At 46.4% G+C, this 20,966-nt stretch overlaps 1 protein-coding gene across 13 annotated transcripts in view; it reads left to right on the top strand.

Annotated features, from left to right (window-relative positions):
• Positions 1 to 20,966, top strand: part of DGKZ (diacylglycerol kinase zeta) — a 502,570-nt gene that overhangs the window by 199,793 nt on the left and 281,811 nt on the right. For 7 of the 13 annotated variants that reach the window (XM_086949967.1, XM_086949969.1, XM_086949971.1 and 4 more), the window contains 4 exons: positions 1,821 to 1,916; positions 14,695 to 14,775; positions 17,068 to 17,124; positions 19,442 to 19,510. In XM_086949967.1, the coding sequence (XP_086806093.1) occupies positions 1,821 to 1,916; positions 14,695 to 14,775; positions 17,068 to 17,124; positions 19,442 to 19,510 (303 nt within the window). The remainder of the gene's footprint in view (positions 1 to 1,820; positions 1,917 to 14,694; positions 14,776 to 17,067; positions 17,125 to 19,441; positions 19,511 to 20,966) is intronic. The other 6 variants (XM_086949968.1, XM_086949970.1, XM_086949972.1 and 3 more) reach the window with 1 other exon arrangement.

The raw sequence follows: 20,966 nt of genomic DNA, 5'->3' as shown, positions 1-20,966 counted from the left end.
TTTTGACGTGAACAATAATTTGATCACGTAACATCTCATCACACATAGTGCCAAAATTGCAATGAATGGATAAAGACCTGAGAGCAGTAATAAAATCATCAAACGATTCAGAATCATGTTGTGCTCTAGTATAGAACTTATATCTATTTAAGGCTATATTTGTAACAGGTTTAAACCTTTTCTCTAGTCTCAATAAAGCTTCCTTGTACACATTAGTACCTTCACCCTCACCTTCAGCAGGTGGAATTTGTGGGAGAGCCCTAAAAACCATTTGTCCCTCTGATCCCAAACAGTGTAATAGAATGCTCTTCTTCCTTTCAGCTCCCATGCGTTCCCCGTCGATTGCCTTCATATAATTAATGAACTCTTCCTTCCAACGTGTCCAAGGCAAAGGAGGATCCCCTTTATTTTGTAAAAATTTGTCCGGTGGATCGAATTGCATGGCCATGACTTACAGAATGTGTTGCCTAATATATATAGGAAATCCACTAATACTAAAGAAGTTCAGCGTTGAGTAAATGAATGGCAACAGAGAAGCAAAACCTTAAAGAAAAATAGTAAATGCAGACTCATAGGAATTTAGTATTGTAGTTAAATGTAAGCTGAAAATAACATGAGTCGTAAGCGTCACCAGTTACTTTGAATCCAGTTACTTTGAATCCATCCAGAAAGTAAAATTCACGAAGCAAATCCTAAAAATAGCATAAACGCCACCACTTCACCACTTACTTGAAGTCAATCCAGAGAATGCATCGGTGAAGCAAAAAACTCGAAAATGCGGAGATTGAGTCGAAAACCAAACAAAAGTTAGCACTGATCGAGTCGGAAACTCGTTGCCGTGGTAACGGAAATACAAAATGGCCGCACGTTGTTTTAGAAGTGACGTGGGACGTTCCGTTTTCCTTGCGTCACGACGTCCTAAAGAGCAGTGTTCCTCTCGTGAAAGCGCGCATGCGCCTTGTAGCAGTTATGATTACTCACGCGGGTCGAGGAGATGACGCGAAGGAGAGCGTCTTGTTTTGCTTTAAGTTGTCCTCGAGTTCCACGATGACAGAGAGGCTCGCTCTGCGGAAGGCACGCCGAGATCAGGTAAACAAGCTCGCGCTTCAGTGTGCTGACGTTTCAAATGAAAACAGAAGTCTTAAAAGTACAAATACATATGAAAATGTATTTCTTCAGGATACAAGATAAAGGAATTACCGGATTTTCAGTGAAGTAGAAGAAAGCGTCTTCTAAAATAGTTCTTCTGGGTTCCAAGTTGCTTGAAAGTACACAAATGATTTTACTCCACGCCTGTGCTGCTTCAAAAGTTGATGGAGTAGCATTTGTTTTCTTGTTGACCCTCGTCGCCAAATTTTGTTAGAAATCAGGCAGAAGCAGGTATTATCTTGAAGTATTTATTTCTGGAAAAGCAGCACAGCAACTCAGCATCTGGCTGGCAGGCAGGAACAGTGGCAACTGACCTGGTGCCTAGCAGCAGTACAGGTTCTAAGAATAGTGGTGAGAACACTGAAAGATGCAATGCATTTAAAGGGACATAACATATAATGACCATAAATATATACAGAATGTAACAAGGATGCAGTAGTCCTTTCGGATGTCATTTCCTCCCGATGTAGCGCCATCCTTGACTTCTAGTGTCAATAGAATGAGTGTTTGGCCAACATTAGATCCGTGGCCGGTCATGGCTCTCTGTCCCATTCATGGCTGTGTTACATCTGACCCTTCCTTGGCTCTTTGTCCCCCCAACCCTTATGAATGTCCCCGTCGTACGCTGAGCCGACTGTTCCTGACTCTAGTCCCTCTTCTCTTTCTTCTAGGACAATGCTCTCTATGGCGAGCACTTGTGGTTTGAGACCAATGTGTCGGGGGATTTCTGTTACTTGGGCGAGCAGAACTGTGTGGCAAAGACTCAGGTGAGTGAAGGGGGACTTGGCGGAGGGGGACTTGGTGGGAGGGGACTTGGTTGGTTGGGGGGGGGCTTGGTGATGGTTAAAGTGTGGGTTCAATGGGGGCTGCAGGTCCTCTGAGAGTATACTCACACATTCCTGAGTGTGGACCTCTCTGCAGTTCAAGGGCGCCCTGTGGGATTGGGGTCCCAGCATGTTGCGGGCAGGGGGGGGGGGGGTCATTTGGTAGGGTACAGTTTTGCCTTGAGTTCCCTTGTATGTGGTGTTTGTAATACAGACCGGACCCAAAAGGGTGTCTGGGGCTTTACATGGATGGACGAGCCAGAACATCCCCCAGAAAGGGCTAAACTAGAGCCGAGCCAGGGTCAGGCTTGGCTCTAAGAGCCCCCACACACTTGGCACAGAACCCTTGCAGCAAACCTCATGCAAAACTCTGGTAAAGACTCCTCAGTAAAAAAAAAAGTATGTGTTTAGCATGCAGAAGTATTTCAACTTCAGAGCATTAGATGTTGAGAGGCATTTATTAAAAGTACTAGTCCCTAAACATTAATTTAAAACCATTCATGCCCCTCCCCAAATTAACGGCAATGCCCCTAGTTAACCGAAAGGCAAGTGAAATGTCAGGTTCCGTGTATGTGGCGTTGGTTTCAAGTAAAGATGCAGCAAAGTTATAGTCAAGTAAAACCTATAGAAGGGACGGTTTCATATAGCGCAAAATGCTTTTCACAGAGCTCTCAAATGTGATGGAAGCGCAGTGGAATAAGGTACTTTCATAGGGTCGCACGGTTGGTCAGCAGTGAAGCCGGGATGCCACAGCCAGGTTCCTAGATGGGAATCTCATTCTCCTGTTTCAGATCAGAGGCTGATGCCTTCGGTCGTACTTCAGGACACTGGTTAAACTCATACAGGTATTACATGTTAAATCAAGTTTCAACTAAATGCGAAGGCGGGCGGTGAAAACCACGTGGTGGCCCGGCTCGTTTTGAGCTCAAGGTTCCTAGAGATTCTTGAGCTGAGCCAGAGTATGATCCAACTGTTAATAGCAGATGACATGAAGAAGGGGTGGGTAGGTAGACCTTAAAGTGGGGCGGGGCCTACCGGTGCTCAGCATCAGCAGTAATTAACAACTGTCATTGTAGAAGGACTCTACCGAACCCTCTGTTCACGCCTTTCACTTAATAAGTGCAACACTGGTCTTCTTCTGGACAACCCCTCGGGTGATAATAGCCAGAGATGCAGTCGGTTTACAATTCAAACATTTCACTTTGTGTTGCGTGGTATATTTAGCCTATTCCCTAAGAGGATTTCCTTTTCACAGATGTTTTTATTTTTATTCAAATCTGTTGTTTCGCTTTTCATATAACAAGTGACTCCTGTATAGAACATACTGCGAGCCAGGTACATCCTAGCCCTGCTGGGGGCAGAACCCTAGGAGTGCCAGAGGAGGGTAAGGAGTCTCTGGTATGAGGGTGGCGTGGCCTCAGTAAGTGTCTGTATGTGCCCACAGTATGAGGGTGGCGTGGCCTCAGTAAGTGTCTGTATGTGCCCACAGTATGAGGGTGGTGTGGCCACAGTAAGTGTCTGTATGTGCCCACAGTATGAGGGTGGTGTGGCCTCAGTAAGTGTCTGTATGTGGCCACAGTAAGTGTCTGTATGTGCCCACAGTATGAGGGTGGCATGCCCACCGTAAGTGTCTGTATGTGCCCACAGTATGAGGGTGGCGTGGCCACAGTAAGTGTCTGTATGTGCTCACAGTATGAGGGTGGCGGGGCCACAGTAAGTGTCTGTATGTGCCCAAAGTATGAAGGTGGCGTGGCCACAGTAAGTGTCTGTATGTGCCCACAGTATGAGGGTGGCGTGGCCACAGTATGTGTCTGTATGTGCCCACAGTATGAGGGTGGTGTGGCCACAGTAAGTGTCTGTATGTGCCCACAGTATGAGGGTGGCGTGGCCTCAGCAAGTGTCTGTATGTGGCCACAGTAAGTGTCTGTATGTGCCCACAGTATGAGGGTGGCATGCCCACCGTAAGTGTCTATGTGCCCACAGTATGAGGGTGGCGTGGCCACAGTAAGTGTCTGTATGTGCCCACAGTATGAGGGTGGCGGGGCCACAGTAAGTGTCTGTATGTGCCCATAGTATGAGGGTGGCATGCCCACCGTAAGTGTCTGTATGTGCCCACGTATGAGTGTGGAGTGGCCACAGTATGTGTCTGTATGTGCCCACAGTATGAGGGTGGCAGGGCCACAGTAAGTGTCTGTATGTGCCCACAGTATGAGGGTGGCAGGGCCACAGTAAGTGTCTGTATGTGCCCACAGTATGAGGGTGGCATGCCCACCGTAAGTGTCTGTATGTGCCCACAGTATGAGGGTAGCGTGGCCACAGTAAGTGTCTGTATGTGCCCACAGTATGAGGGTGGCATGCCCACCGTAAGTGTCTATATGTGCCAACAGTATGAGGGTGGCGTGACCTCCGTAAGTGTATGCATGTGCCCACAGTATGAGGGTGGTGTGGCCACAGTATGTGTCTGTATGTGCCCACAGTATGAGGGCGGCATGGCCACAGTAAGTGTCTGTATGTGCCAGTGGTATGAGGCCAGTATGGCCTCAGTAATATTTATTTATTTATTTTATTTGAGGAGTTTAATACAGCGCGAACATGGGCCATCCGGGTATCAGAGCGCTGTAGAAACGGCAAACAAGTTCAACATTATAAGTGCAAAAAGGAACAAGCAATACATGGATAGCGATACAAACAGCAAACAAGTTGAAACAAAAAAAGCTGAAACAAGAATCAAAGTGTATACAATGTAACAGACAAATTAGCAGATTCGAGATCCAGAAATGTATACAGGAAAAACAGTCAAGCTTGGTGATTTCAGGGACTCTGCTGAAGGTATGTATTCAGCAACAGCAGTTTTACTTCGTTTTTGATGGAGGTAATTCAGGGGCTGAATCAGGTTTCCGAAGGGGTTGCGTTCTGTATTCTTGAGGCAAGACCGGGAAGGGAGAAACCCTCTTTTTTTTTCTTTTTTAACTTCTGTGGCTTCCTCAATAGAGAGTTCTTCTTAGGGGACGACTCCCACCGGATAGTTCAAGTGTTTTTTGCCAGGTGGCCTGGACTGTTCCGATGAAGAGCCTTATGTGTCAATCACACTGTCTTCAACTGAATCGTTGCTTCAAACTGGAGCAATGTGAGATACTTTAGATCTGGTTTAATGTGATCATGTTTACTGGATCCCATGACGAGCCTCGCAGCGGAGTTTAGAGTGGCCCTAAAAGAGCAGACCTGTAAGAGGGGCACCCCCATTGTCTCAGTGGGAGAGGACTAGGGATTGGACTGACAACTGAAAGTCCTTTGGGGGTAAGAAGGGTTTGATTCATCTTAGTGTTCAATTGATAATTAGCTCCTCTGGTGGTTGCACTAATGTGATGTTCCATATTCAGGTATTTGCCCAATGTTGTGCTTAATGATCTGGTGGATTCAACAACGTTAAATATGCGGTTGAGGGTTGTAAGGTGTTCGAGCCCCTCATCTATGAGGGTAGAGAGATTGTGTGGGGCAATCAGAAGAATTATTGTCTTGAGTGTTTTTAGGATAAGGTGATTGCGGGTTAACCTCGTTGGGTTTTCAGTAGGGCACAGTTAAGAGTTTTTATATTTACAGGTGAGGAAACTTTTAAATATAATTGTGTATCATCGGCGTACATTTGGTACTGTATGTTTTGAGTGTTTAAGAATTCCGGTAAGAGGTTCCATGAACAAGTTGAATAGTGCCGGTGAGAGTGAAAATCCTTAAGGGACTCCAATCGAGACCAGAGTAATTACTCTGATGTGTTGAGCTCTAATATGGAGCAATAAGCAAAACCAGCTTAACGTCCTCAGCGCGGCGCAAATTCGTGCGCTGTGCTGAACGTTCCATTGGGTTTATGGAACCATGGCGGAACGGTTCCGTCATGAGCACAGGTCAACCGACGCTCATGAAGGAACTGTTCCGTCATGAGCATCGAAGGGGTTAAGACTGGACCAGATAACCCCATCTTTTTCTCCAAAAGTTGTACCAGATAACCCCATCTTTTTCTCCAAAAGTTGTATCATGTTGCCATGTTTGACCGTAGTGATACTAAAGGGGATGATGGACGGAGCATTTGAGCAAATCAAACACTCGCCCCCAGTCAACTGATCTGGGTTTAATCCATCATCATTCTTTAGCTCACTCCACCATCACAGTTCAGACATGGCCATATGCAAATCAGCCTGGCCCTGTGCCTCATGGGAACAGTCCAGCCTGAACTGCCAAGCCATATCTTCCCTGGACCGGAAACAAGCATCCTGGGACCAGTTTTGGGTTCATAACCCTCATCAGCCAAGCTATCTTGAATCCAGTGGCAAAGTGAGCAAGGGACCCACGTCTGTCTGGGCATACCCTACCAACTTAGGGCGAACAAAGCGATACCAAAGGGGATGATAGTCCCAGATGTCACAATTCATTCAAGAGAATGACATAATTTCAGACTTCCAAACAGGATTCCATCTCGGAGGAGGCACTGAATCTTCCCTCCTTGCCACCTGGAATGACCTGAAGGATACAGTTGACCACAACGGGGTTGCTGCGCTACTCCTTTTGGACCTCTCAGCTGCCTTTGACACGTTTGACCATGACACTCTGAAACAAAGACTTTATGAAGCCGGCATAGAGGGAACTGCTCTAGACTGGATCTCGTCCTACCTTCGAAACAGAACCAATGTCATCCATACCCCACCTTTCTTGTCCAAACCGTACTCCTCAAAAACAGAGGTCCCTCAAGGTTCTATCATCTCACCCATGCTTTTCAACATCTATATGAAGTCATTACCAGTACTGATCAATAAATGTCACCTCACGTGCTATAACTATGCAGATGACACTCAAATACTCCTGCAACTGGAATGCCTCGAAGACATTGGAAAATCACCAATTTTCAGCTGTCTCAGAGCCGTGGATCAGTCGATGACTTGGAACCATCTCAAATTGAATGCTTCAAAAACTGAAATACTCACGTGTGGCGATTGGAAACATTACAACCCGCTTGCCGCATGCCCGAATGAATGGGATCACCACCTAAAGTATCGAAGGAAGTAAGAAACCTCAGGATGACTATGGACTCCAAGCTGTTGATGAATGCCCAGGTGGACAAACTTGCAAGATCAAGCTTTGCTACTATAAAAACGCTGCAACAAATTTTCCCTAATTTGGGATTTCCACACAAGGTCCAAGCTACCAACTCCCTTGTTCTGTCCAAACTCGATTACGCCAATAGCCTCTACCAAGGATCACCTTTAACGACCATGAAAAGACTACAACAGATTCAGAACTCGGCTGCCAGACTACTCTTGCATATCAAACCACAAGACCACATCTCCCCTGCCTTGAAAGCCCTGCATTGGTTACCGGTTGCCAGAAGATCCTCATTCAAACTGCTTTGTATCGCCCACAAAGCAATACATGAAATGGGACCGCTCTTCATCAGGAATAAAATCACTAAACACATTCAACAAAGGAACCTCCGCCCTAAAGGAGCATCTTGCATCAAAATCCAAAGATACAAGAAAAAAACCATGAGTGACACATCCTTCTCTGTTCAAGCGGCCAAATTATGGAACTCTTTACCTCCCAACATAAGGTCCACCGACAACCACCTTATCCTCAGAAAACTACTTGAAAATTGGCTCTTCCCCACATAAGCACCATACGCAAACAGAAATTTACAGCATATCCCTCTTTATATAAGCATTAGTTTTCCCTATAGATATGTACCTATCTTTGTGTATTGCTTTGTATAAACATATAAAATAATTGTTGTTGAGAGGAAAAAAAAATCAATATTAATAATAAATAAATAATAAAAATCATCTTTGGTCTACATGTAAATACTTCCATTGTGCATCTATGTACCTTCCATGTACTTGGATCTGTGTGTCTGTTACTTTTCTCCTGAAAAAGGATCTCCAATGCACTACCCTATTTCTCATCCTGTGCCTCTATCAATATCTTTAATCTACATATACATACCTCCTGTATGTATATATATACTTTCAATGTACTTATGGATCTACATATTTGTCACTTTCTTCAAATTTAGCATTTCCAATGCACTGCCCTATTTCTCAGCCTATACTTCTCTCAATATATCTTCTAGCCCAACCTTCTGCCTCATCTCAAACTTCTTTCTACTACTCTTTCCAATGCACGACCCTAACTCTCATCCTATACATCTATCACTATATATCCTCTACATCCACTCTCTCATTTATCCCAAACCCCATAACACTACTATGATCCCACAAAAAACCTTTCTAGACTCTCTTCTACTCTACCCTTCCTTGCATGATCTGACACCTTTTAAACTATACCGATCCCCTAAAACAAACCTTTCTAAACTCTTTCCTCTGACTTCTCCCCTCCAAAACTCATTTTTACTCATCCAAAAGCCTCCTGCTACTGCTAAGACCTAAAAAAAATATAAAAAAAAAATCATCCTTCACTCTTTTATCCCTCAACTATCCTTTTCAATCAAAATTAACTAATTCAACACTAATCCTTATGGGTTCCAGAGTAGCGTGCTACTTGCGCTTCAAAACCCCCTCATGGGTAGCAAGCGCTTTATAAATACAAAACTCTTTCCCTCTTCTATCCCGCTACCTACCCTTCTCTAAGCAAATAACTGAATAACCTATCCACTACTCAAATTACTTCAAAATTTAATATACTCCTTTTCAACACTAATCCTTTATGGGTTCCGGAGTGGCGCGCTACTCGCCAGAAAAGCGTTTCAACATCCATCAGGGGCAACAAGTGATATATGAATGCAAATCTTTCTTCTCCTTTTATCCCTCCGCTATCCTTCTCACTCCAAATAACTGACTAATATCCACCACTGAAATTACTTTTATATTTCACCATACTAATTCACCACTAATCCTTTATGGGTTTCCTGAATAGCGTGCTTCAGCACCCCATCAGGGGTAACAAGCGCTATATAAATACAAACCTTTTGTCCTCCTCTATCCTTCTGCTATCATTCCAAATCCAAATAACTGACTAACCTATCCAGCACTTAAAATGTACTTGCATGTTTCACTATACTAATTCAACACTAATCCTCTATGGGTCCCGGAGTAGCGTGCTACTCGCCGAAAAAGCGCTTTGATGCCTCGTCAGTGTCCGTATGTGCCGGTGGTCCGAGGACGGCGGGCCCACAGTAACTGTCCATATGTGCTGGTGGTATATGGACTGCGAGGCCTCTGTCGGGGTTAAGTGTCCATATGTGCCTGCGATATGAGTGCAGCGAGGCCTCAGACAGGCATAAATAAAATGTACATAAAAATACAGTTTGGAAAAAACAGGCATTACTATTCCTTGATAGTCTGACCAATTTGACGGCGGACAGAGGTTTTCATTTGCCAAAATACAAAAACCCCCCCAAGGGCTGGAGTGTGATATAGTGTAAATGAAAGCTATACGGGCATTCCTGCCAGAGACGAACGTCTTGTTACTCACATTTAATTGTGGGCAAATAAGATGCTGCGCCAAGTTAGGGGTGAGATGCCACGGGCCGATCTCCTTTTAGAGGGACTCTAAAGAGCTAGTTCACTTAGCAAGTGCTACGCGCCAGCGGAGACTTCAACAAGACATCTATGGGACAACCAATCCGGGTCTTGTATAGCATGGATACTTACCCATGAGGTACTCCAGGTGCTGGGAGGGGGGCTGCTGGTCACCCTTGGTGGAGGATCATTCGAAGAGCCAGGTCTTGCGGTCCTTCCTGAATTGCGTCAGTGGCTCTGATTGCCTGAGGTGGAGGGACATGGTCTTCCAGGTCTTGGCGGCGAGGTAGGAGAATGACCTTTCTCCGGTTCTGGTCTTGTGAATCCTGGGGACGGAGGCAAGTGTGAGCTGGGCGCAACAGAGTTGCCTGGCGGGTATGTGGAATGTGAGGCATTGGTTCAGGTACGCTGGCCCTTTGTTGTGTAGAGTTTTGTAGGCGTGAGTGAGGAGCTTGAAGGTGATTCTCTTGTTGACAGGGAGCCAGTGGAATTGTCTGAGGTGTCTGATGTTGCTGCATTGGAGGATGATGAGGACCAGTCTGCACCAGATTGTTATGTGCATCTGTAGGGTTTGGCTAATCACCCGTGAGAGGTTATCATGGCACTGAGTAGGGCAAGCCTGAGGGGGAGAAGTAGATTGTGCCGGTTTCATCTGGAAGAGCCCTGCCTTGAAGTCTCTTCAGAAGGAATCTATTTCGTTATCCCGCAGCCTTTTTCCCCACAGGGAATCACAATGCGGTTGTTACAACGACCGCGTTGTGATTCAGCATATCATTACTCCGCAAGTTGGAACAACGAATTGCGGAGGGGGGGCGCTGGATGTTGGAATAGTATAATTTACTATTCCAACTCAAGTCTGTGCGGACACTAGGGAAGGTGTTGGATTTTAAATCTAACACCCGCTCCGCAAGTCGTTGTTCCGACTTGCAGAGTAATGGTATGCGAAATCACAATGCGGTTGTTGTAACAACCGTGTTGTGATTCCCTGCGGGGAAAAAGTTACGGGATATACGTTGTTTACTCTTCAGAAGTCCATGAAGGAGGGGGAGGTTCTGAGGTGTTTCCGGAGGTCGTTCCAGGTCTTGGCTGCTAGGTAGGAAAAGGAGTGCCCTCCGCTTCTGGCCTTCTTGATGTGAGGGAGATCTGGTCTTGCCTGGGACACAGATCTAAACTGTCTGGTGGGTTGGTAGAAGTTGAGGCAGTGGTTCAGGTAAGCGGGACTGGTCTTGTGGAGAGCTTTGCTAATGTAGAGCATGTGCTGGAATTCCAACATCGAGGGCAAGTCCATCATCAAGGCTACATGTGATAAGAGCCTGGGTGACCGTTCGTCTAGTGTTTGGTGGGATCCACTTGAAAATCTTGCTTCGCATTCGCAGGATGTGGAAGCATGATGAGGAGATGGCGTTTAATTGTCTGCTCATGAGGAGGTTAGTGTCCAGGATGAAGTCAAAGAACTTGACGTGCTCCGCAGGGGTGGGTGGGGGGCAAGCTGGAGGGCTACCAAGAGGCATTCCAGGCTGAGTGGTTGTTGCTGAAGATTAGGACTTCAGCTTTGTCTGTGTTGAGTTAGAGGCAGTTGTTTTTCTTCCAAACAGCGACGTTACTCATGCAGTTGGTGAAGTTTGCTTCAGAGTGCTGGTTGAGTCACTGAGGGAGAGAATACGCTGTGTGTTGTCAATGTAGGATACTATCTTGATGCCGTGGTCTCTAATAATGTCCACAAGGGGTGTCATGAAGACGCTGAAGAGGGTTGGGCTGAGCGGCAATCGTTGAGGGACTCCATAGATGAGTTTCTTGGGTTCGGAGGTGTGGTGGGGGGGTAGTCTAACTTGTTGAGCTCTGTCCGAGGGGAAAGCGGATGGTGCCCTTTAACCCCAGATTCCCACGTGCCGAAGCCTTCTGATGATTACATAGATTACAATACACAAGGTCGGTTCATTTTGTTATAAGCACAGGAGATTAAGGAGCTGATTTCGATCTTGGCAGATGGGTGACTACGTCACAAAGGTGAGAGACATCTCGTCTGTCAAAATATAAATTCCATTATATCCTATGGGGTTTTTATTTTGGCGGACAGGATATCCGTCTCCGTTGTGACAGAGTAACTCGTCCACTGAGATCTAAATCGGGCCCTTAGTGATTTGCTCAGAATGAAAATGTGTTGAGCCACCCCTGACACTATTACATGGGTCCCTTGAACCGAAGTCAGCAGCTCTGGCTGTTAGCCAACATCTGCCTTTCTCAATTATAGGAGAAACGCATACACATAGGGTGCATATCATCTCTTGAAATGGCTTTGTGAAATAAAAGAAAAAAGAGAAAGAAACTGCAGCAATAAATACAAGAAGGTTCATCCGGAGTCATGTTTGGGAATACTTGCTAGGGTTTGTTTTAAAACTGGACATAAGAACATTGTTCAGCCCCTTCCCACTGGTGCACAAACAGGGCTAATTCTATAAATATTTCTCACGCATACACCAGAACGTTTGCAACCTATTAAAAATTGGCTTGTGACTCAGTTTGAACAATACTGGTCTAGAAGATGATGAAGCAGTGGACCAAGTTTTGAAAAAGCCCAGTGCACAAGGAAAATGCATGAAGCCTGCAAGCAGGCATGAAATATATTAGATTTGCAGGACTGTTCCAAACAATTTGATATAACAACCCCTCATCCATCTCGCTCTCTCCTCCTGCCGCCCTACCAGAACTTGCAATAGGTCCTTGCATCTAGAGCCACTCCCCTGCCGACGTAGCTTGTTGCGTCACCCCATTGGACAGCGTCAGGTGTTGTTTGATAGCTCTGGGTTCAGAAAGCGAGTGATGACCTAGTAGAGGTTTGAATGAGTCCCAGTGGAACTTCAAGTCATGTTTGAGAACCAGATGAGATTTCTTGTTATTGATTAGGAAACAACCAAGTTCCAAAATTCACCCTATCTCTGTGTGCTCCTGAACAGTAGTTTTCGATACTGATTCAAGTATCTCATCACTCAGAAAACCATAGACTAAAACTCCCCTGGTTGAAGAGAATAGCCACGTGCGGTCATAGAACATTCAAAAGACCCTTTGTGAGAATGTCCAGCTGAATGGAAGCTGTCAGGACCACCAATGATGTCCCTTGAGCAAGAATCTCCGAAACTTCAGATAAGGGGACATGAGGTGACATGGCGATACAGATTTGGGAACATAGTGTATTATTGGGGTACTGATGAGGTGAAAGTGTGCTTAGGGGGAACTGATAAGGGTGCATAGTGTATTATGGACTTACTAATGAGGGGGACATAGTGTATTATGGAGGTACTGATGAGGGGGACATGGTGTATTAAGGAAGTGCTGATGAGGGGCACATAGTGTATTATGGAGATGCTGATGAGGGGGACGCAGTGTATTATGGAGGTACTGATGGGGGGACAAAGTGCAATATGGAAGTACTGATGAGGGGCACATAGTCTATTCTGGTGGTACTGTTTAAGGGTAGGCGGAGTTGCGCTACAAGGATTTCCTCAGAGTTGCAGAAAAACTCCCTGGAATTCCGCAAGCGGGCAGAGTTGCTTCACTCGCCCACCCCTAATTAATACTACTTTGGGCGATCTACAATAATCCAGATTGTCACATTTATAGGAGTGTGATGGTTAATCGATAGTGTTTGGACGACCACTCGCAGTGCTAAAATGGGCATATTAAATTAAGCACTTACTCTACGGTCATTGGGAAGTTGAAATCCATGGTACATTCAGCCACCTCAGCTGTCCCATTTTTTGTGTGCTCTCTGTCATAACATCCATTCACACAAGTCACTGCCCAGAAACATTGTCTGTGCATGTTGAGTAGTCGATAGAGGGTGTGACCTTTAAACACAAAATCTGTCCATTGCATTAAATTCTCTAACATACCATAAGGCGACCTTGAAGGAAGCAACAATTATGTATGTTAAATTGTTTGCATCTGTTTTCCTGTGTGTGAAGCATTGAAAGAGCCAAACACTAGCTGCTGGTTTATAAGAATACAGAGTGTAAAGGGTACTCATGCTCCGGGTTATGTGGGGGGGCGGCCGGTGCTTTCCTCTGCCTCGGCTCCAGTCTCCTAAGTGAAGATGATTCTGCACTGTCTGTCGAAGGCATTAACTCGACCCCTGACTGTCATTGCACCAAGGATTCACAGAGGGGCTCTCAACACCAACCTGGCCGCCATTTATGAAACTTTGGGTGGCCCCCCTCATGGCACTTCACCCACTCCACACAACCAAATCAGCTCACGCCAACGACGCCAAGTTCCATTGCCACAGGTGACCAACAGGGAAGGCAAATGCAACCCCGGCCCCCGACATGACAGGGAAAACCCCAGCATTACAGACATGGGAGGCAATGGAGAAAGCGCTGGCAGTGTGGCACCACTTACGGCAGAGTGGCTGTTCCTCCCCACACACCTGCGGTGTCTGCACCAGCAAGCACGACAGCCATCGTCCATGCCAAAAAGGGGGTCTTAATTTCCTACCCTTGCCGAACAGTCTCCCCAGGGCACCCACATCCGCCTCCCCTCCTCTTCCTCTCTTCTTCCTGCCCTCAGCAGAACCTCAGCTCCAGCACATCCCAGCACCGCTCCCATGTCAGTACGTGACAGGCGACGCCAGATGCACCGCCCCCAGTCAGACAGTGTCACCGAAGGAGTCTCTGTGTTCCAAGCCATACTCTGACCTCCCACTGCAACCTCTACGGGATGCAGCTCCTACTCAATGGTGGGTGCTAGAGCAGTGCTAGTGGCAAGCTCCGCTGCGGAATCGGAGTTTCTGCTGAACTCCGTATTCCGAGCGGTGCGCGGAATAGCAAACAATCAGCATACTCTGTCCATGTAGCGGAGTCAACCGCCCACGCTTACTACCGTTGAGGGTGACCCAGTGCGACATGGAGGTACTGATGAGGGGGACAAAGCGTGTTACGGAGGACATGATGAGGGTACTTGGTGTATTAAGGCGGTACTAATGAGGGTATTATGGTGGTAATGGATAGGGGGACATAGTTATTTCACCTCTTGAATTATTTCATAATAACCAGTTCCATGCTGTCAGATATTTACAAGTGCAGAGTTCAGTTATTTTATATGTTGAATTATTGTTTCATGGCATTGCAGGATGGCTAAGCTGCATGCCATCAGATAGTTACAAGTGCACAATTCAGTTCATTTACCTGTAGAATTTTTGTCTCTAGCAGCAGAAGTCTGTTGCCCGACGGAAGTGCGCGGCCTGCAAGATCGTGGTGCACACGCCGTGCATTGAACAGCTGGAGAAGGTGAGTACCGCACTTGTGTACATGTTGTGGTGAGACCCGGAGTCTGTGTTCTGATGGAGAGCCGTGTCAACCCTTCCCTGCTTTGTATCAGCCAGGGAGAGTTGGGCAGCTGAGAAGGTGATACTGCCCAAGTGCCCTGGCTGAGGGTCCGACCAGGACCGCGAGCCGCCTCTGTGTGTCCATGGTGGTGGCGATTGACAGGCATGGCCAAGCTACACGTGACTTGAGATGCAGTCAATAAACGAGGTCTAATGGCACATGTTCAGACCAATATTTATTTAAAAAGAAATGGCTTTTAAATTCACAAAGTAAATTAAATGCAAGCTGCAAAACCAGGTTTGAGCAGACCCAAATGTCTGAGATGTGGCCATGAAAGAGCGTGGAGATGAGAGAAAATCAAGAGCAGAAGACCCAATGTAGGACAAAGCGCACTATTCTTTAATGTCCTGCATGCTTTCCTCTTGTTTAGTGTTTGTAACCTGTGGTTCTTCTCAAGGCGATGAATCACGGTGCCTTGTACGGTTCCTGAAGCGTCTTGGCTTCTGCCTGCCTGAGATTCCTCAGGGCACTGACTGCTGTGTTACAGAGTAGATTGTGGCTCGCGTTCCTGTTGCCTGGGCTAGCGGTCACTGGCTTGCAGGTGGCACCGGGTGAAGGGGCATCGAGGTGTGAGAGGAGGTCCGTTTGCTTCTCCATACATGGATCCCTGCAGTCTAGACTAGAGTTAACTCTGAATTCTGTGCTGCGGAGATCCAGGCGGGTAGAAATATTATTATTTCACTGTTTATTGTCCTGGACAGACTGTCCAGGCCATCCTGACAAGGCCCCTGATAGACCAGGGTCCCAGAGGAATAACAGCCCTCAGTGCTCTGAAGGTAGGGAATAAAACCTATGACCTACCTCTGAGTAGTCGGTGTCTGGAGGCAGCACTGAGATCCCTCACATCTTGTGTCGGTTATCTGACCTGCAGTAGACCGCAGCAGATGAATCGAGTAAGGGGCCTCCTGGAATGTTAAATTCATTCGTAAGAATTGATCCCAAACTGTGGACCAACGTTTGGGAAATGGTGCAGTGTTGCAAGTCTGACCAATGTACCGACTAGATCAGTTCACAAAATACAGAAATGCAGTGAGGTTGCAGAATGACCTGCAGAATCGATAGTCATTAGATAAGTCACAATTTGCAAACCCTGTGATTGCCTGCAATCAAAGGGGTGGTGGCCAGAAAGAGGATCCTTAAAAGAACCAGAGCTGCTTTTACAAAAGAAAATCCATTTTGGAAAACTTCAGGGGGAGATGACACTGGTCCCCCGGACCACTGCCTTCTACCTCCCCCCTTACAAGATTGCCAACACTATTCCCGAAGGAGATTGCTCTGCAAATCAGAAATTTTAACAAGGGTATCCTTTTCTTGTCCCTCATATTTGTCATTCATTAAGAATCGCAAAAGTCCTTTTGAGAGCTGGAAATAATATTCTGACTTGTAAATAGTCTGTTGTTTAGAAAGGAAAGGCATTTTGTAATCACAAACTATGTAATTTGTGAATCTCCGGGTTTCGACCGCAAAAGGAATATATATATAATTTGCAGGGATCTAAAAACCTGAAACTCTTTGCAGCTGAAGATGGACCCCTGGTTTTGTTCCCAGAAGTAAAACATGTTCTTATAATGAATGATATTCTCTGTGGAGTCCCTTCTTAAAAACAGAATGCCGTATATACCGCTGAAATCTACTGAGATCCCATGTCCAATAGTTTTCCAAAGTCCACAAGAGAGTATTTAAATGAGGTAAACAATCTATTTTACTTAAACACTTGGAGCACTGAATAGAAAATAAAAATAATAAGGTTAAGGTCTTCCACTTGGATTAATGATTTTTACTTTAAATCTTTCAAGATTTGTAGACCTGTTTAGACCCAATCTGGAAAAAAATTATATTGGCCTGTGTGAGGACAAGTTACAAACTCCTCTCTCTTGGAAGTCTTCACGAGGTCATCAACACATTTTTAACAAAATCCCAGTATTCCACCTACAATGAATGCGAATCCCTGTCAGCACATCTGGGTTGCGTACTCTCTAGGTTCAGGTGCAGCAGCAGACAGATGTTCCTCACAATCTCATTGATGCCTTGAGGTGGATGGGTGACTGTCCTTGTGAACCTGACTGCTGTGCTTTGTACTTTCCTCTGCTTCAGAGATAGAACATACACTTTTTGTTTAATAATAGTGGGTGCGTAGAGGCAACATTTTTCAATTGCTGAACAGTTGTGTCTTTTTTTTGTCTGGTCCTACAGATAAACTTCCGATGCAAGCCATCGTTCAGGGAATCTGGATCTCGGAATCTACGTGAGGTAAGCGGGAAGGGCTGCGGTGGGGTCTCTGGTCTGTGTGTGAAAGTGCAGAAGTCCTGGTGGGTGATGTTGGCTGGTTAGACAATGGGAGAAGGGGAGAAGGTTTTGGGGCACTTGAAGCAGAAATTCATCAAGTGGACCTTATGGTGCCAGACACTGCATGGTATCCAAAAGGGCTGCAGAACCGATACAGATGGGGGCAAAGAACACACTCCCTTTGCCTCCATCTCTGTGCCTACCATAAGAAGTGAAGCACGGCAACTGATGTGCCAAGTTCTGGATGCACCCTAAGAAGGTACAAGCTACTTCCACTCAGCCGGTCCTAGTGTTGCTGAAAGGTGGAGAGTGTACAAATAGAAACGAATTAGAAGAAAGTGCTCCATGATTTTGTTGGCGTGAAACTCACAAGGGCATCATTCTGTTGACCACCTGTCGAGCACACATGATAAAATCCTTGCTGCTAATGGTCGTGCCAATCTGGACTGCCCAGCCCTTTAGAAGAGGTTCCTGCATGAGGACTGGTGTCTCATCGAGGCTGCTAGGGCACCAGGGTTACCAAGGTACAGAAACACTTTCAAAGTGCTCAGAAATGTTTTTCATCCAACAGGTCTTGATGCTAGCGTTATTGTTCCAAGTAGGAAGGCTTATGGACTGTCAAGTTTTTAACTACGCGGATCACACCCAACTTATTCTGCAGATCGATCACTCCCTGCATGCCCACACCTGGGTGCAAAATATTTTTAGACACACTGTGAGTTGGATTACAGCCAACTCGTTAAAAGTCAATCCGGATAAAACGGAGGTCCTTATAATCTCCTCCGGAGGCAACCCCTGGAATGATCTTTTCTGGCCAAAAGAGCTCGGCACCGCTCCTACGCCAGTTCCCTTTGTAAAAAGCCTGGGCATCAAGATTGATGCCAACCTCTCCATGACCAATCAAGTTGCTACTGTGGCTGGCAACTGTCTGGGCTTGATGAGACTGTTGCGGAAACTTGCCCCCCTTCTCTCACCCACCACTCTACAGATGATCGTGTCGGCCACAATTGTGTCCAGGCTAGACTATGGCAATGCCTTATATATTGGTCTCCCTGAGAAACGAATCCACAAGCTGCAGGTGGCCATGAATGATGCAGCCAGGCTGATTTTTAGGCTCCCCAGAAGGGCTCATGCTACCCCTCTGCTTCACAGGTTGCACTGGCTTCCGGTCAGACAGAGAGCAAAGTTCAAGGGCCTCTGCATTGCCCATGAATCCATTTCCATCCAGGCCCCAGACAACACCAAGGAACACCTGTTGAACTATGTGCCGGGACGCACACTTCCATTGTCCCAGGCAGGCCTCCTGGCCTACTCATGGGTCAAAACTGCATCTAAAGGTGGCAGAGCTTTCTCTGTTTTAATTCCCCAGCTCTGGACCAATTGCCTGAGAACCTCTGCAAGGAACCCGCCCTTCTTCCTTTTAGGAAACGCCTCAAGACTCACCGTTTTAGGGAGGCTCTGGACACAGTCTAACTCCCCTGCTTAGGTGCTTATCGGGGATGGCATATGGATTTGGAGTTTTTTCAACAAGCGCTAAGAGACCTGCAGGTATTTATGCGCTATATAAAGTGTAGTTAACATATGGTGGTATTTCCACCAATCAACTGTGGACAATGACTGAACCGTCCCTCTGATACTCAGAGTGCAGGTGAGCATGGAAGTGTGCTCGGAGCTGTTCATAATTTACCCCTGCAGTGCTGACTTGTTCCCTCTCACTTTACCCTGCCTTAAGTACAAAACACAAGACTGCCTCTCCTGTCTAATTACACCCTAAACACCCCACCACCACCATTCAGGGTAGGGCTGAAGACTTCACCTACCCTCAGCCTGCTAAACCAGCTTTGCTCGTCAGCGGTCCCTCTCAGCGCTTCAGCAGAGACCGGACCATCCACCTTCGGACAAGTGGAGGAGTCCTGGTCCTCACTCCATGATGTTGTGGAGTTGTGATCTCTGAGTACAAACGTCTGAGCATTCTTGAGGGCAGAGCCACGTTGGAGCCGCTCAGGAGATCTTCCTCTGCACAGAGCACTGGTGTAGAAGCGCCAGTGCATGGTTAGGCCAACCAAAGGGATCGCTTTAACCTTGGGTTAGGGAAAGCAGCTTCCTAGTGGGAAAGGATAGTTGTGGTGGTATGTGTGTGTGTGTATGTGGGTGTGTGTGTGTGTGTGTTTGTGCCATATACCTAACTGCCTTTCTCATGTTCTTATTCTGCGTCTCGCTCCCCTTTACCTGTTGCTTCTCTACACTGACCACAACCACATTCTTTCTTTCTTTCTTGCAGCCGATTTTTGTCCGGCATCACTGGGTCCACCGCAGACGCCAGGAAGGGAAGTGCCGGCAGTGCGGGAAGGTAAGGGCAGCAGACAGCCTCTTTCAGGGGCTAGGGTTGCACTGTTCCGCAAATGTGCAGACGTGTCACTGTCACAATTACCCCAGGGAGTGTCGAGGCACTGTCTTTGAATGGTAGAGACATTTTTTTAGATGTCCTTAACTCTACGGTCATTGATTAGTGCTTCTGTAGTAGATTCTATAGGTTGCAGTGGTACTTGGAGACCGTTTGAAAGCAATTGAACTAGTCTTTCCCTACACAAACGGATTGACTCTTCCTGTTTAGCTGTCTTCTTAAACATCTGGAGAATAGCCCATTCCATGTGGGGCTCACAGACTCCACAATCTGCTCACTTATATAAGTGCCTGCTCTCTCATTCCTCTACATGGTAAGTTATTCCCTCACTCCCACGCAATATTACTAGTCTCTTGCTCTGGATGAGGGAGAGGGTGAAGAATCCACCAAAAACCAGGAGGTCTGCCATCAGCGCCTCCGGTGGTTTGGTTGCGGAAGACGTCCCATCAAAAGGGACTTTTCCACCAAGAAGGGATCGAGTGATTTCTTCCATCAAGAGTACAGAGCAAGAGACTAGGAACGTGACCTAGGATGTAGCAAACCTGATCTATTGTGAGAGCCGGGCCATGCTTGAGCAGGAGGGCTACTCTGCTGGTTTCAGTGGGGCTCAATGCGTGGGACCGGAGTGGGACAAATGTGAGCAAAGCCTCTTGGTATTTGACGATAAGAGCCATGTCTCTTGAATCGCAGCTATATCTTCATCTTTACTATGGGGCCATTTTAGAAGTGCCCTCACCTCATTAGCAAATTCAGCCCTTGTATATTTAAAGAAACTATGTATGGGGTGTGCATCTTTTATGAAGGAGAAGTTGTGTTTTTTATTTATTTATTTTAGAGCTTGGCGGACCATCCTTCTGCTCGCCAGTATGTCCATGGCCCCTTTGAGAGCAGTTGGCACCCATACCATGCCCGCATGTTTCCGTTGGGCACACCTTGGACAATTAAAAGGAATATAGGATAGATATAACCTTACAAGAACTCAACAATATAAAAACATAACCATAAACAGATGAATAGACTGTACCAAACAGCTGATTACCAGACATCAGCTGTGATATGGGGGCAGCTCGTGAGGCTGTGCCGGGGCCACACCCATCCAAGTCTGTGTGGGCAGGCTTGTGAAGGCTGGGGAGTGACCCCTGTAAGGGACGCCAAGGTTCATATTCAGTCCGCCTCGGAGTATGGTCAGCTCAACCCTTCAATGCATCAACAGTGGGACCGGGAGAAATCCCCAGAGGAGGTGGAGTCATATAGTCTTGTTAATCACAGTTGTCCACATGAGGTAGTTCAAGTCTGTTATCACCACTTCGTGCCGCTTTCTTGGACATCATGCGTGCTTTATTCAAAAAAAGATTGTTGACATCCAACCATCTCTGTGATGCTGGGGGTGTCTGACAACATC

The sequence above is a fragment of the Lissotriton vulgaris genome, unplaced genomic scaffold, assembly GCF_964263255.1.
Source record: "Lissotriton vulgaris unplaced genomic scaffold, aLisVul1.2 SCAFFOLD_741, whole genome shotgun sequence".
Lineage (NCBI taxonomy): Eukaryota > Metazoa > Chordata > Amphibia > Caudata > Salamandridae > Lissotriton > Lissotriton vulgaris.
The sequence above is the reverse complement of the archived record's forward strand: the minus strand, read 5'-3'. Positions and strand labels throughout refer to the sequence as shown.